Source organism: Alternaria ethzedia, assembly GCF_023757985.1.
Source record: "Alternaria ethzedia strain BMP 0044 chromosome Unknown scaffold_66, whole genome shotgun sequence".
NCBI lineage: Eukaryota > Fungi > Ascomycota > Dothideomycetes > Pleosporales > Pleosporaceae > Alternaria > Alternaria ethzedia.
Window position 1 is genome coordinate 20,799 of NW_026056259.1, and position 14,756 is coordinate 35,554.

Sequence of the window (14,756 nt, forward strand, 5' to 3'; positions counted from 1 at the left end):
GACGTGCTGGTATGTGAGACGAGCAACATTGGCCAGGCAGAGAACAAGATGGGAAGAGTCAGATGTCAAAAGAGGAGTTAGAATGCATCGGGAGACCAACCAGTGCAAAAGGGCGAGGCGCCATGGCTGCCAGAAGCTCGGCCCTTACTAGTTCATCCTGCCCGCGCGCTTGTGGCGCCCGCCAAAACTAGATCCCGCTAGCGCTGCCCACCCCACCTGGGCACACATCTACTGCGCTCCCCTGTCAGTGTGGGAGCGCTCGAGTCCAAGGTTTTTGCACCCCAACAGACATCGCTGCCGGCCCTGGAATAAACACGTGCATGGTAGAATTCCTCATCAGTCTGAAACATGAGATCTATTCTTTCTCGGGTCAGGCTTCACTGCGACAAACGCGCGAACCCCTCCACGCCAGTTGATCAATTCCTTCTTCGCTTTTCCTCGCAGAGATATCTCCTTGACCATCTGTACATTGGCTTCTGATGCGATCAGCTTCGTTTTTCTTCTCCATCATTTCGGCCTACCAAAAGTATAGACATCTATCAACCTTCACCACCGGGTAGTCAAAAGCTCACGAGCCATTCGTTCTCTCTGCACTATGCACTTCCTGACTCCCTTCCTCATCGCCCAAGTGGTGCCTACTAGAGCCAGCGCTGAACGACGGACTCTTCGCGTATCGCTCGAGACGGCGAGTGACGTTGGCGACATTCTTCTCAAGACGAGTGGTATCCTCCCCAATCCTACGCACCACCGACTCGGCCCTAGATTTCAGTGATACCAGTGTCGGGCTGGGCGTCCACGATTCCGTGCCATCAGTCATTGGATGGGGTCTGATGTGCGACGTTGTCGGGAAATCTTCACGGCTGACGCAATGTTGAGGCTCAGGGTTGTCAATGCGACATTCGTTCCTACAGCCAAGGTGACAAATACTGGGCGCAGGTGCTGTTGGTCTCGCCTCATCGTCGATAGAATCGCTATGCGTGCGATCGTCGCTGGTGGGGGTGTTGGCGCGATCCGCACCTTCGACTAAAAGATGGGTCGAGTGACAGCAACTCTCGCGTGCCGCTCGCATCATGGCCGTTCCGTACTCGCTCAGTTCGGCCTCGGATAGGTCTTCTACATGGCGGCACGGGCTGCGCGTGGTTGGTTGAACGTTGGTTGAGTTGAGGCAGCCCGCCATGGCCACCGTTTGACTTGCAGGAGATCTTAGTTCACGTCTGCGATCTGCCGGGACAATGGGCGTTGGCAGGCAGTATTCCAGCTAGCAAGTTACGGTGATAAATCGCTGGAGACTCATCATCTAGCATAGTAAGGCGATTGTCTGGGACAATCATGTGTATGATTGTGAGATTGGCAATCGCACGGTACAGCACGCAACATATCGCGTACATGACCTTATGCGAGCGCGTTGGTAAGTGAAGATGAGCAAGACAAGCGTCAAGGACCTATCAAATGATCGACCTCGCAGAAGGAATACTTGAAGCCATTATAGGAAGGCAAACAGTATCCGGAGAATCCCATGGCGAAAGACGTGAACAGCCCATGATGCACAGCGTCGACGTTTGCGTCGCGGAACTCGTGAACAAAGGGCAGGACAATCCAGCCGAATGCCCAAGGTGTCAGACTCTTGCAGAGTTGGATGCGCGCGAGATGGCAAGAGTGTTGATGGTTACATGTGATGTGGTGAAGGTGTGGTGTTCTACTCGAGCAGGGTGGGGCTGCGACGCTACGCCCTAAAACGATCAAGCGCCCCAGAACCTTCCAAGGTTCAGACCATCACGACGTGCGACATCCTACCTACATCTCATGTCTCCGGATTCTGCGCGACTCATGCGCCCGTCGCGCCCACGGCCGCAAAGTCACCTCAATTCTCGTTGCTGACTTCAATGTTCACACGAACGTGAAATGGTGTCTCGAAATCGAAACACGTCATCTTCGGCAAGGTAGTGTTTGCGTCGGCACTTACAACACGTACCACACTTGATGCACCAACGGCATCAGCACCGAGCTGTATATCCTCACGCCGTCCAATATTCGTTATCGGGACATAATTTCCCCTTCACCACGCGCACACCATGTGTGGCCATCGATTTCCTGGCACGGTCAGGGAGCGCGTCATTACCACAACGGACATGTACGACAACAACAGCGACCTTCCCCGTGCCTAACCTCGGAGCCGCAGTCGACTTTCTCACATCTCCTGCAACCTTGCGATCGAGTACAGCTTCACGTCATACGTGGCGCCTTGGACAGTCAACCTCTCGAGGACTCCAACCTACTGGCGCAGCAACAACTTCGTCTACCGCAACTTGAGGTGACATCACTTGCAGCGCATATACTCGATGGGCCTCTACCACAATGTTCTCCATTCCGTGACGACTTCGCCAATCAGCCACGATGCCGATGCGAGCGAACAGCAGCTTAGCTGGCACCAGGAGACCGACGCCCTCACCTTGGTGGTCGGCAGCTATGCTATCAGGGCGTCATCCCACGCCAGCACCGACCGAGCCTGTCTTTCTGCTGGCGAGCGCAGCGCCGGCACGGACTTGGTAACCGTCAAGCTTCCCACAACGCTCGAGGCTGGCAAAGACACAAATGATGAGGTCGGCGACAGAGCGCACGACAGCGCAGAAGTGGTCGGTATACGACATGTCGTATTTTTGGCCACGACAGATCGCTGACACTTGCGCAGATACTGCCTATCTCCTCCTTCACGACAAACGACCCTGTGACGAATGCACACACGCAGACCACCGATATGGCGATCCATACCGACCAGTCCGCAGAACACGACGTACATATACCCGGGGAGTGTCTGCCAACGGGTCATGCAAATAACCAACTTGCTCTTCGTTTATGGATGAGGAACTTGGCTGGCATAGGGAAGAAGAGCTGGCTTACTCTCTACTCTTCCTATTGAAGGCCCGACCCGCGCCTTGCCCGCCGACCACGCGTCCGAAGTCGATGATATTCTGCGCGTGTCCTCCAACACATGGGTGTCTATTCCGCCTCCAACGTCCGTCCTTGTTCACCATACTTTCTCCGGCATATACTGGGTATCAGGAACCGCGAGGTGATAGCGGGACCTCCCGCGGCAGGGCGCGCTTTCAAGAACATGAGGGCAGGATGCGTTTACGGGCTGGCAGCAACCACGTACCTTTCAAGCTTGCGGTACCCGCGGGTGTGTGGGCGACCTAAGTCGCAAGGCTTCCGCTGCCAAGATTGGACGTTCAGCGGGCAGCAACGCAGGCGGGGCGTTTCTCGCGCATCAAGCTTGAGTTTCGCGTCCGTTGCAATCGTCCAGAGTCTAGCTAACACTCTTCACAGCATCGCCCTTCACCTCGAACATTCAGACCTGAGCGCCTTCCCCGTCCATCTCCGCGTCCTCGCCACATTCAGTTACTCTGCCCTGATCATGCAAACTTCTTCACCGACTTCAACCTTCATGCGCCGACGAACATGATAACGCTATGGTGTATCGTGCGATACCACCCGTACAACGTGGAGCTTACACAACAAAACGATGGAATCGCAGTACAATTTGGTCAAGCATATGCGAAAAGCCCCTCGTTCCTTGATGAGCAGCCAGGCTGCGGCAAGGGAAGTGGAGCTGGTGAGGTAGAGCGTGTCTTTGCGACTAGTACTACTCATCGCTTGCAGTGCGGACACCTTGCCAGTTGGTCGGCACCACGACGCTGGAAATGAAGGCTGAGGACTCTGCGTTCCGCTCACGCTCCACATACGGCACATGGAAAGACCAAAAGCAACATGGAAGCATGGAGGATGAAAGTTGACGGATTCAAGGCTTCGGTACATGAGCTAGGCGTTGTCGTCGAGGGAGAGGTCTTGCAGGTCGTCGAGCCCCCTAAGAAAATCAATACCAGTCATGTCGCGAGAGCCGACAGCAATACCAACTGTTGCCGTAGCGAAACAGCGATCTGCGACGTGGAAGAGAGAGATCGGGCGGATCAGATTATCAAAGCCGCAGTAAGCCACTCGTGAGTCTGACTATTGCGACAGTACCTTCTTCTTTGACTTACATCTACTCCCAGACTGAACGCAGCCCCATTGAAGGGTTTCATCATACGTACTAGGGCTCTGGCGACCCGATTGCGCACTCCCCGGACGCCTGCCATGCCACTTGCGATGAGGGAGTCTCCCGCGCATACCACGTTCGAGGCCGCCACCATGAACTACGTCTAGCCTCGCAACGCTCCTCAGGATACAACGATCCCTTCCGTACTTACACCCGCGGTGTCGTCACTGCTGGTAGCGCAGCCACGTTCCGAGGCTGAACCACCTGTCTGGCTCAACTGGGATTTCTGCAAAGACTAAACGCGAAGACTAGTCAACAGCTGACTCAATTCAAACCTGACGTTTCCAATCTCTCTGATTCAAAAAGTATCTTTGTGCAGGGTAGGGTTATGGATTGGGGTAATTGTGGGCGGCTCGTTGGACTCGGCATCGGACTCGCGCTGAGGGAAGTGGTCTCCTACACATTGGAGAACAATTCCTGTGAGGGGAGCTTTGCGATTGTCTCGGTGCGGACAACGTTCATTCGCTACGCGAATTCAACCCTGTCTGCTCACGACTCTATCGAAAGAGCTTGGAAACTCCTGAACACGGCTTACTGGCGCTGCCCCATTTGGACATTGTTAACCATGTACACATCTGGAATTGATTATACATTAGCGGGCCTTCATGATCTGCTACTCGGCGCTTGATAGCAGCGATGAAGGTGAAGGTGGGAGCGATTTGGGGCTCATCGTCCTTCCTGACGCGTCGTCTGTCCACACTACCTTTTCCTTGATTGCTGCGACCATCGTCTTCGCCCCGCAACGACTCCACAGAGACGTCTGCTAAGCGTGACACGCGCAAAGATCGGTGCTTCAACACACAGCCTAGTCAACTCACTCTCACGCCATAGAACTTAATTCCACTTCTAGCAAGAGCGCATACCAAGGCGCCTGGCGACATGTGTGTGCAGAGGGAGTGGATGAAGAAGGTCGATCGACGAGTGCCTGTTCTTGGTATGGTCACCGGGACCAGTGACGAGCGCCATACCGACGAGACTGATGAGAACAGTGGTGAGACGCGTGAGGTCGGTGGAGAATGGAAAGTGAATGACTGGAAGAGCATTGCCGGTACAAACGACTGTCCATGGAACGAGCTGGATTCCTAGACGGGCGTCGGGCTGCTCTCGGTCAACGATGCGCAAGTACTGAAGATAAGGACCAGCAAGAAGTCTTTGCGATGACGCCGCGCAGTACACGTCATGCATTCAGTAGCCCTTCACGACCTCCATACCTGGGTATCGGATGATGTACGCTCCAGGCTCCTACCGAGTAGGCGTACTTGCGACGCTGGTCCGGACAGCATTTATCGCTGAACCAAACCATGTACCACGCATCGAGACTTATAATGCCGTCGACTTATAGAACTGACCATTCGATCCAAGGCTTTCCCACTGGTCGTCTTCATCTACCTCTGAGGCCGTAGGCCTTCGTCACACTTCCAATCGATCCAGATATCTCTCATATACCACCGAGACATCCGTTATCCGACATGCTAGCAGAAGGCGACCCGCTCTCGTTCTCTGCCCCGCGGTGGCCATGAGAAACAGGTCGCCAGGATCCGCCCTCGGCGTTTGCAGCTCCACCATGGTGAGCGTGAACGTGGGACCAGAGGTGACTGAGGAAGCGCGTCTTGGCGTACAAGAAGTCTCCCACTTCTCGCAACCAGTTGTTTGCTCATTCTTATTCCACCGTACACCAACGCCTGCAAGCCCGTGATCCTGCGAACAACGAACGACGAGACCGTCGCGATGAGTTCCGGTAGCGAGGCCACCGTGATATATGCAGAGAACGAGCCCGCTACGGTGCAACGCGCAACCCCAGCGCAAGAATTTCCGTTGACCCTCAGACACCGCGTTCAAAAGGATGCGATGCAGTACGACCATCCCAACGACCTACCGACGTGGGCAATGGGCCTCATGGCTATTGTCGAGGTCGAAGAGATCGATTCTCTCAGTCGAATCGGATCCGTGGATAAGGCTGACCTCTCTGCCAAAGTTGAGTTGAGTGAAGAGGCTTCAATCTGTAACGATACCGACTCCTGGAATGAGCCAGCCTTTTACTACGACGAGATGGAATGGAAGCACGAAGAGGAAGCCTCCAGCTACGGCGCTGATATCTGTGATGAAGCCGAGACCATCGTATCCACAGGCGACGAAACGGACTGCAAGGACCGCGTTGCAACGGGTATCATAGTAAAAGCTGTGTACGAGGAGAGTGATAGCGATATGGTGAATTGCGGGTAAGTACAGCTGCCGACTCACTGCGTCATTGGCGTGGATAGTGACCCCCCTCAAAAATTCGATTTAGATCACGCAGAAGATCTACCACAATGCTTGGGAGCCGCAGCTCTAAGGCGAATCCAGGCTAAGGTTCTCGCGTGTCTTCTATCCTCCCGCAAACGCACATGTCCAATGGCGCCTGCCTCAACAACAAAGGCCCCCGTGTCGATCAATTTGACGTGGTGGACACAATACTGAGAGTCCAAACTGGCTATTTGAGACCGCATACGACTAAGACTGCGCGGAGACCACGGGAAAATGAGTCATCAAGGAGGCGTTGCTGTTCACCATTCCGGACCATGTCAGTTCCCAGGTGGGTTACCAAACCTGCGTTTGCCGTTTGCGTGTTCAGCTCCAGGTTATCATGGGACCAAGAAAGACTCGAGACAGAGATGATGAAACTGGACAATCGAGAAGACCTCGCTTCGTTCTCCACCCTCAATCCATACTCGATACCAATGAAGAGGGGGGAGAGGTATGAAAGCTCAAGGCGTGGGAGCATGATGCTATTGGGTTGGAGGAGTACGAAACAGTGCGATGCCAAGAGCAAGCAGCTGCTCAGGTAGAAGGAGTTGACTTTGTCAAGGCTAGAGGTCTCGGTGTGATCAAAGCTCGGGGAATCAAGGTTGCCAGGGTCAGTCTTAGCCAAGAGGGATTACGCCCGCGGCACGTATATGTTGTTTACTCGCTTACATGATCTATAAAACTTGATCTCAGTCCTTTCTCCACGCTTGCCATGGACCTTGAAACTTTGAAACAGCGATCTCCAACGTTAGCTACCGTTACAGCAGCACCCACCAAGGCTCTTTTCCCTAGATCAGGAAGCTATACGAGAATCCGAGAACCAATGCAGGAAGCAGCTGAGGTCACGTCGAAGAACCAACGTGCCGAGGACCCAAAGATTGCCCTAATCCGTCGTACCAGCGACATGACAACCTTGATTACGACACAGTCAATGACGTCTCGCAGTAAGTTCTTTCAAGGGTTCCCAGCAATAACCCGAGTTCTTTCCTCGGCTTGCACCACCCCATGGATCTGTCGTGGTCCACACGGGTCCATATGCCGCCTTCAGACAACCGAAGGTCCGCGCCATTGTCACGCAGATTTTCTTAGACCGTCAGAATCTAGAGAACTCGAAGAAGGCTCGCGTAAACATACCCATCTTGCCTACGCCCTCACTCTCCATTGCAGGTCAGAAGCCCGTTCATCTGGATTGGGGGTATTGCAAGGAATGATGGGGGTAAACATCTCGAACGACTTCGCACCAACGGCGCAGCCTCGATTGTATGCTGGAGTTCAGGACACTATACCCGCTGGAGATTCCATATTAAGAGTCTAGAAGAAATCGTGAGCTCTCATTTTGGGAAAATAACGACGCATTTTCCGCAGTCCGAAGCCGGTATCTTGCGTGGGCTTCCTCGCTGCCGACAGAACGTAGACACCGAGACAGTAGATTAGGGTCCAACATGTCCGCTGAGTGCTAAACCGATCGCAGTATCGTTTAGGTATTGTAGCGTTCTCGTCAATAATGGACTCCCATTGCGGTGTCAAGGCGGCCATAACGTATACGATCGTGTCGAGCTAAGCGACCAATGGCCTGCGAAGATCAGCTGAGCAATAGAGTAGAGGCAACGGCGGAAAAACTTACGAGGTATGAACACAATTGTCCTCGCAATCATGGCCTTTCGTCTTGATGGGAATGCTCTCACGACCAGTGCTTTCCTCCCCGTCTCCCCCAATTATTTAGTGCCGAGCTTCTTCAGCTGGCGCTTGAAGTAGCGCGTCTTCCTGTACCACCAACGCTTCATCTTTCGGGAGTCCTCGGATGGCACTTGGGGGTGAGGGCATGTATCTTGATCTGCAGGGTAATGGTGAACTGCCTCGCGGATCCAGTACATTCCATGCTGACGTCGTGCGATGTCTTCTGAGCTGTATATCTGTGGTAGGGAAGATAGCTTTCCGTAATACTAGTATAGCAGCGCTTACGCAAAATGAATGAATTTCTTAAGTGTAGAAGACCTCAGTCGTTAGTCGCTTCCGCAATCACTCTCACCACAAGTACGCACTAAGCAGTCGACCCCGGCGGCCGACCGCATTTGCTCTAATCGAGCTCACTTCCTGGGATCCAAAGCGGGGTGTAATCAGGTTTGCGCTAAGATTGTATTCCGCTGAGAAACTTGGTGTAGCTCAATCGCAATTCACGTCGGCATTAGTGTGTCAGAGAAGAAGAGGTACAGGCGTCGTAACCTGGGATACATAACCTTTCCAGTGTCCCATCTACCTGCAGGCTTGCGTCAACGCTCCAGACCGCGGGACATCTCCCAACAGTTGTACGGCTAATGCCGCAACTGCTTCAGATTTGATGCAGACCTCCAAGTCGACATAAAACGTGATGGCGACCCGTCTGTCTCGGCCAACCCGATCGCAGGTGCCAGGGAAGCTTCTGGTATTCGATCTTGGATGGCAAGACTAATTTTGAACTTTTCGTTCCTAACCAGCGATACCGAGCGATTAAGGCCGCTGTCAATGAGGCGCTAATTTCCGCCGCCCCAATCTCACAGGCAGTAGTGAAGGTGAAAGGGACGGTGAGCGTGGAGAAGTGTGTGTCGTAGCGATCTTTTGCCAACTCGTACTGGCCAACATATCGCACTCCTCCGACTCCTCCGACTTACCACCACTCTCACCACTCCCGAGCGACGCGTCGCAGTCCCCTCGGCCTGTCATGCTCATCTGTTTGATCGCCCACCAAAGTGCAGCATTTCCGAGACTCAGAAATCGAAGTCTACAAGGCCCCAACCCAAGCGAACGTTCGCAATGAGATGCTCATTTGCGCTTGAGTTTGTCGCTTCGTGAACGACCGGTTTCTCCATCTCGTCCATGCTCCGCAAGCGATGAAAAGGCGTTGGGACCAGTGCATCAGCCATCTGAAGCCTCGATTCAGAGAGCTCACCACGAGAGACGCGGCGGATGAGGGCAAAGAAGGCGGGGGCAGCTACGTCGAAGAGGTCCAAGAAGGTATCGATCCAGGCAGAGAAGGCGACGGTAGTATCGACGATATGAGCGATGGCAACCACGTGATCAAAAACCATCGAGCTCGAGTGAGTATACCCGCCGCGGGTTCGCAATCTGCCTAGCTGACCTCATGGGGCGATCATCGAGTGGTTGGAAAGCATTTAAATTGAGCTCGCGGCGATTGATCGCGCAAGAGAAGAACAAGCCAGGGCGAGGCTTTGTGCAGACCCTCCAGCCCTATGAGCGAAGCGACGAGAACAGCTTTCGGCAACGCGCGACCTATCGAGATGCGAAATCATGTGGGGTCTGGAAGAGGAGCTGGATATGTTGGCGTAAGGGCGTTGCTGGGCGGGGTTCCTGTACCAGACTAGAGGGTACTCGTGGTAGCGCGCTGGGCTTGGATCTTTTAGAAGGGCTGTCATGTTGCGATAGGACGGCAATTGTTGGATCGCATCTCGATGGAGTTCGTAGGATGTCGTCTCTGGTGGCGGCGCCTCGTCGTGGCCATACTGATGCAAGGGCGGGCGACCAACGCATAGCCCGACTTCTAGGCGTGGATGCGCTTGCGAGAAGGTCCGAGGTGTTGTTGGGTGGGCGGCATGTCGTGTTTCCGACTTCCGCCCAGAGCCGAGGTCCAGTCTTGCGCATGCCGCCCTTGTGTCCTCCGCGTACACTCAGCGCACTGCTCATCCCAGCCTGAGCTGGTCAATAGGAGGGCTATCTTGTTCCCACTTTATGGGACTCTGTCGGCGATGCGCGGTGTGGGCACATGAGTAGCTCATGGGCTGCATATGACTGACTTAGCGCGGAGGCTTGATTGCACAACAGATCTTCTACACGTTTGAAAAAAGGTATATTGGCGATACAAATGCGCGCATTTTTATCGCATGTACAACAATTTGTCGCGTTTTTTTGCAGTTCAGATGGCTGCAGCTTCGCTGATTGGACGACACGACCTTCCCCATCGATCCGCCACATGCTTCCCATGCTCGAATGCTTACACTGAATCAGCTGGGCACTCTGATGAGATGACTCCCGGACTATCCATCGCTGACTTGGCAGAGAAAATTCTCACGAGGGTTGATACAAGCTCCATACCAAGAGCGTTGGCGTGTTCATGCCTCCTTGTAGCGCTTTGCCAGGCTACTCAGTGCTGAACTGGGCGCGCCTCGTTTCCTCAGGCTGCTCAAAACTGCGAGGAACAAGAAGTCCTCATCGGTTTCGTCCTTGATCTTGTCATTTGTCAGCCCTACCACAAGATGCAAGGACTAAGTCTTGCGACTTACGTCCTTGCTCTCTCCGCCTTTCTGTTCCTTGGCCTTCTTATCATCCGTCTCATCCTCGCTGCTCCATCCGTTCTCCATGTCTTGTATGATTTGTAGCCCATATGAGGCGGGGGCATACACTTCGTTGCTCGGGGGTGCCATTGTAGTTTCTAGGCCAGGTATAGTCGCGAGCTTGAGGTAAAACGCGATGGCTACGTCCGGCGTGACGTCGCAAAGACGGTCAGCGAAGTCTGGTTTGACATTATGCTCTATTGCAAATCTTTCTAATCCCCCTGCCTCGACCCAGTCCTTGTACGCTTGCAGCTCTCGAACCCGTCTAATCCTTGGGACGGACTGCTGCTGGGAGGATGACATCGTGTAGGGTGCGCGAACTGTAAGTGCGTGTGTGGGTATGCTTGTGCGTGGTGGTGTGTATGCGTGTGCGAGTATGTTTGCGACTGTGCAGTAGAACGAAGGGTTTTAAGTGCAGTGGCTATGTACCTCTAGAACCATGGTTCTCCTTCCGCAACATCCACAAATTGAACCAGCACTATTAACAATCCATTCATCCTAAACTTCTTAGGGTTCTTTTTGATTGGTATAGTTAGCGACGTCTGTAAGCTTAAGTCCAGGAGATAGCCTTGCTGAAAAGATTAGTTGAGAATCATAGGATTATAAGGAAAGAGTATTGAAGTACACGTAGAAGGAATCAACGTGAAATGTATACACGCGTAACCTACGGAAGTTGCACACTGGGTAAATGTTTACCATGCGAGGACCGTTGTCTTGCTCTTTGTCAACCACCGACGGGTTGACCAGCGCCAAAAGCTACACACTTTCGCAATCGCATCCGCATCCCGACGTTTTCATCATACACTCGTAGACACACACACATATACACAATGACAGACCTCGAAGCAGCCCAGTCTGCTTACGAACAAGTCTGGGCGTCTTCAGACTACACCAATGTCTTGAACGCCAGATACATCTTGGCAACAGCCATGCCGGCTGCAACGCAGCCGTGGAGAGAGTTCCTCCGAAGATGCGATCAACTGCTAGAGAATGTCGATCCGAATACTAGATGGGACCTCGCGGGAAAGCTGCTAGGCAAGAAGAATGGAAAGTTGTTCGGGGATGTCAAGCCAGCATGGACAGAACCTCTTCCTCCCTATCTTTGGACAAGCGGCATCGGACTATGCACGTCCTTTGCGATCGCAACAAACGGGCATGCGAGCATCGATGCCGCTTATATCGAATATCCCGCAGCACATCGCATAGCAAGCAAGTCCGATGAATCCCAATCGGCCGTTGTCATCGATTCTGGTCCGGGCTATGCGTTTGAGCTGGCGGAAGGGGAGTCCATCAGCAATTGGGAGAATCGCTCCGGAAACGTCTGGTGGAGGAACGGCGGTAAGATGATCAAGCCTGTCAACATAGCGACAGCCGAAGAGGCCATGAAGCTGTGTTTGGATCAGCTATGGAAAAAATGCCGATGCCTCTTGGTTCTTCACCGAGGCCCCGTAGTAGATGCCTGCGGCACTTGGGGAGCTATGACAATGTTTTCCGGGTTTCACCGAGCTTTCAGACTTCAAGAAACCGCTCGAGACGGATTTGTCTCGATAAGATACATTGTCTTTAGTAAAGGCAGTCTGGAAGATCTGGACGACTGCATGGCTATCCTTACTGACTGGATGATGCTGCGTCGTCCTCTTATGGAAGAAACAGCGAAGCGTCTCTTGTCTGAGATGCTAGAACTGTTTTCAGATGCATCAGACCTTTGGGGTAGTCCCAGAGTGTCTATTGCGGAGAGGGTGGCCGACGATGGAAAAGCGCATCGTAGTTGGCCTGATGCGAAATTCGAGGAGTCGTGAATCAGGCTCGTTTGAGGAGATAGGTAGAGGTACTTCGTGTAGACTTTCGTGGGTACGTTGAGTATGTATAGCTAGCAGTGTCTTTTTGTCATAACGTCGTTCTACGCTCGATGCACCACCACCTTTCGCAAGTTCATGGAGTGCATCGAGAGGTTGGGATGATCTGTCGTCTGATGTCGCCCGAGGCCCGCCCAAGCCCCGCCCGTGAGACTCGGCTATGCCGTGCCCTGGGCGGTAATGGAACTGACGGCTGAGTGTTGGTGGTCTTGGTGAAGATGGCGATGAGGTTGATGACAAAGCGTCGCTAGCGACCGTGTAGGCTTAGCGGCATCCGGCCTCGGCCAGCGTTCGCTCTGCGCCGGTGCCAGCTCTCACTGCCACACGCCCGATGCATGCGCCATAGTCCCCCGTGTCTTCGCAACAGCGCATCGCAGTCATGTCATTCCTCGACCCTATATCGCCGACGTGACATATTTCGCTGCCCTCCACGACACCACTCGCCGTGCGACTCGCCTTCGTTGACCGGCTCATCACCTTCCTGCATGCGACACCGCCCATATTACACACTAAACCACGTTGGCAGCCGCACCTTGGACACGTCCAGTATCGCGGCGGCCCTGCTCTCGAGCGAAGTAGTGCACACATGTCCCCACATACTGCATATCCCCCAAACATCGCCCATGTCTAGTCGCAACCAATGGGCAGCCGCTGCCGTCGTCTTCACAACAAGACACGACTAGTCGGAAACTAGGAGGACGGATGCATAGCAGGACAGTGGATGATGGGCCCGGTAGGATCTGCTGCGTAGAAACGCGCTCAACGCAGCCGACGACAGCCTAGTTGAATCCGACGGCATGATTCCAGGCCACCACCTCTGCTCGACACCCAACATGGACCCCGTGGCCCAGCCTTCACGGTACCTGTCGCGCGCAGATTCGGCAGAACCTTGGACTATCTGACCACTGCGCACGCCCGGCTACTGTCTGGAGCAGCGACTTGCAGCCACCTCCACTGAGGACGTTACTTGGGCCATGGAATTTGGCGGAGCTGGACCAGCACCCCGTCATCGCCTGCCCCGCCCTCACATTGACCGCGCGAAGCTTGTCGTCAGTTACGAACGCGTGCTTATGTACCATGCTGCAGCAGAACGTTATCATCCTCACGATGGACCGAGTCCGCACGACGCCATGTTGCCAGATCACGTATCGCCCGTTAACGGAACGTCAATCGAGGCTCCAGCGGGTTGCCCTTACGCCATCCCTCCGGCCTCTCCACATTGCGAGGACGCGTTCTACACCTGGCCACACGATATCATACGCGTCGCGATAGGTTTCCGTCTCCACGACACACATGGCGATCTCGAGAGAAGATGGACAGGACAACAAGGGTGGAGTACAACAAGATGGGTGTCACGGGGAATGGCGGTCGCTCCCCGACTGTGGGAGTTTAGGAATTCGACTGGATTGGCACGAGTAGGCTGCAGGTCAACGAAGGGTGAAAAGGCTGACGGCTTCTTACTCAAAGACCGAGTACATGTTGTGGATGAGCAGATCTGCTGCAAGAGTTTGGATAACCCGACGCCTGCTGGTGACTACTCTGAGATGGTTAGGTGTTCATATAGCAGTTCACAATGTTCTGTTTGCAACAATAATAGTCTGTCAAGGCAACATACCCCTATTTACCACGCAGTCAAGCACCCTGACCGGAATCTAAAGAATCTATCCTGCCTATCTCCTCCGCGTCAACACGACTATTGGTTGTATGGGCGAACTCCGAACGAAAGAATGGTATTATTGTTGCTACGAAAGACTGTCCCTGCCCCTTTAGTGAATAAGACTTGGTCGATGATCATTCAGACGGGACGCCAACAAGTCAGCGACTGTTGGTGGGGATGGATCAGGTCCGAGAGGAAAGCAGCATTCACAGTGGTAGTCCGTTTCGCTGATCCTGGTTACCCGTCCATTCACTCGGTTGCGTCCAAAAGCTTGAACCCGTCCACGAGCTACCCTCGTCACACATGTGGTACATACCGGATGACCACACGGAGTGTCGAGCAACCCATCGTCTCCGTTGCACACGCAGCATTCCCCATGGCTGGACCGGAGGGGGTGAAGCTGCTGAGGGCCTAAAGCGAGGTGTTGGGGACAGTAGACTCGTTGGTCGCTGTCGCGACAGGCATTGAAACATTGCCCGCAGCAGATGCTCTTACACGTGCTGAAGACGAGTGGGCCCTTGTCTGGGTCAGTGTCGTGTTCG

The 14,756-nt window shown here is 53.8% G+C and overlaps 3 protein-coding genes across 3 annotated transcripts; 2 read left to right on the forward strand and 1 right to left on the reverse strand.

Annotated features, from left to right (window-relative positions):
• Nucleotides 1-5,821: 5,821 nt before the first annotated feature.
• J4E87_011042 (uncharacterized protein) lies at nucleotides 5,822-6,441 on the forward strand (the record flags this gene model as incomplete). The annotated part of the gene is made up of 2 exons (XM_049382609.1): nucleotides 5,822-6,312; nucleotides 6,420-6,441. 2 exons carry the CDS (start codon nucleotides 5,822-5,824, stop codon nucleotides 6,439-6,441), a joined length of 513 nt encoding a protein of 170 aa, XP_049227656.1.
• Nucleotides 6,442-10,479: 4,038 nt separating this feature from the next.
• J4E87_011043 (uncharacterized protein) lies at nucleotides 10,480-11,004 on the reverse strand (the record flags this gene model as incomplete). The annotated part of the gene is made up of 2 exons (XM_049382610.1): nucleotides 10,480-10,596; nucleotides 10,651-11,004. The coding sequence occupies 2 exons, from the start codon at nucleotides 11,002-11,004 to the stop codon at nucleotides 10,480-10,482; spliced, it is 471 nt and encodes a 156-aa protein (XP_049227657.1).
• Nucleotides 11,005-11,531: 527 nt separating this feature from the next.
• On the forward strand, nucleotides 11,532-12,500 carry J4E87_011044 (uncharacterized protein; the record flags this gene model as incomplete). Its single annotated transcript, XM_049382611.1, has 1 exon — nucleotides 11,532-12,500. The coding sequence occupies one exon, from the start codon at nucleotides 11,532-11,534 to the stop codon at nucleotides 12,498-12,500; it is 969 nt and encodes a 322-aa protein (XP_049227658.1).
• Between the last annotated feature and the right edge of the window lie 2,256 nt (nucleotides 12,501-14,756).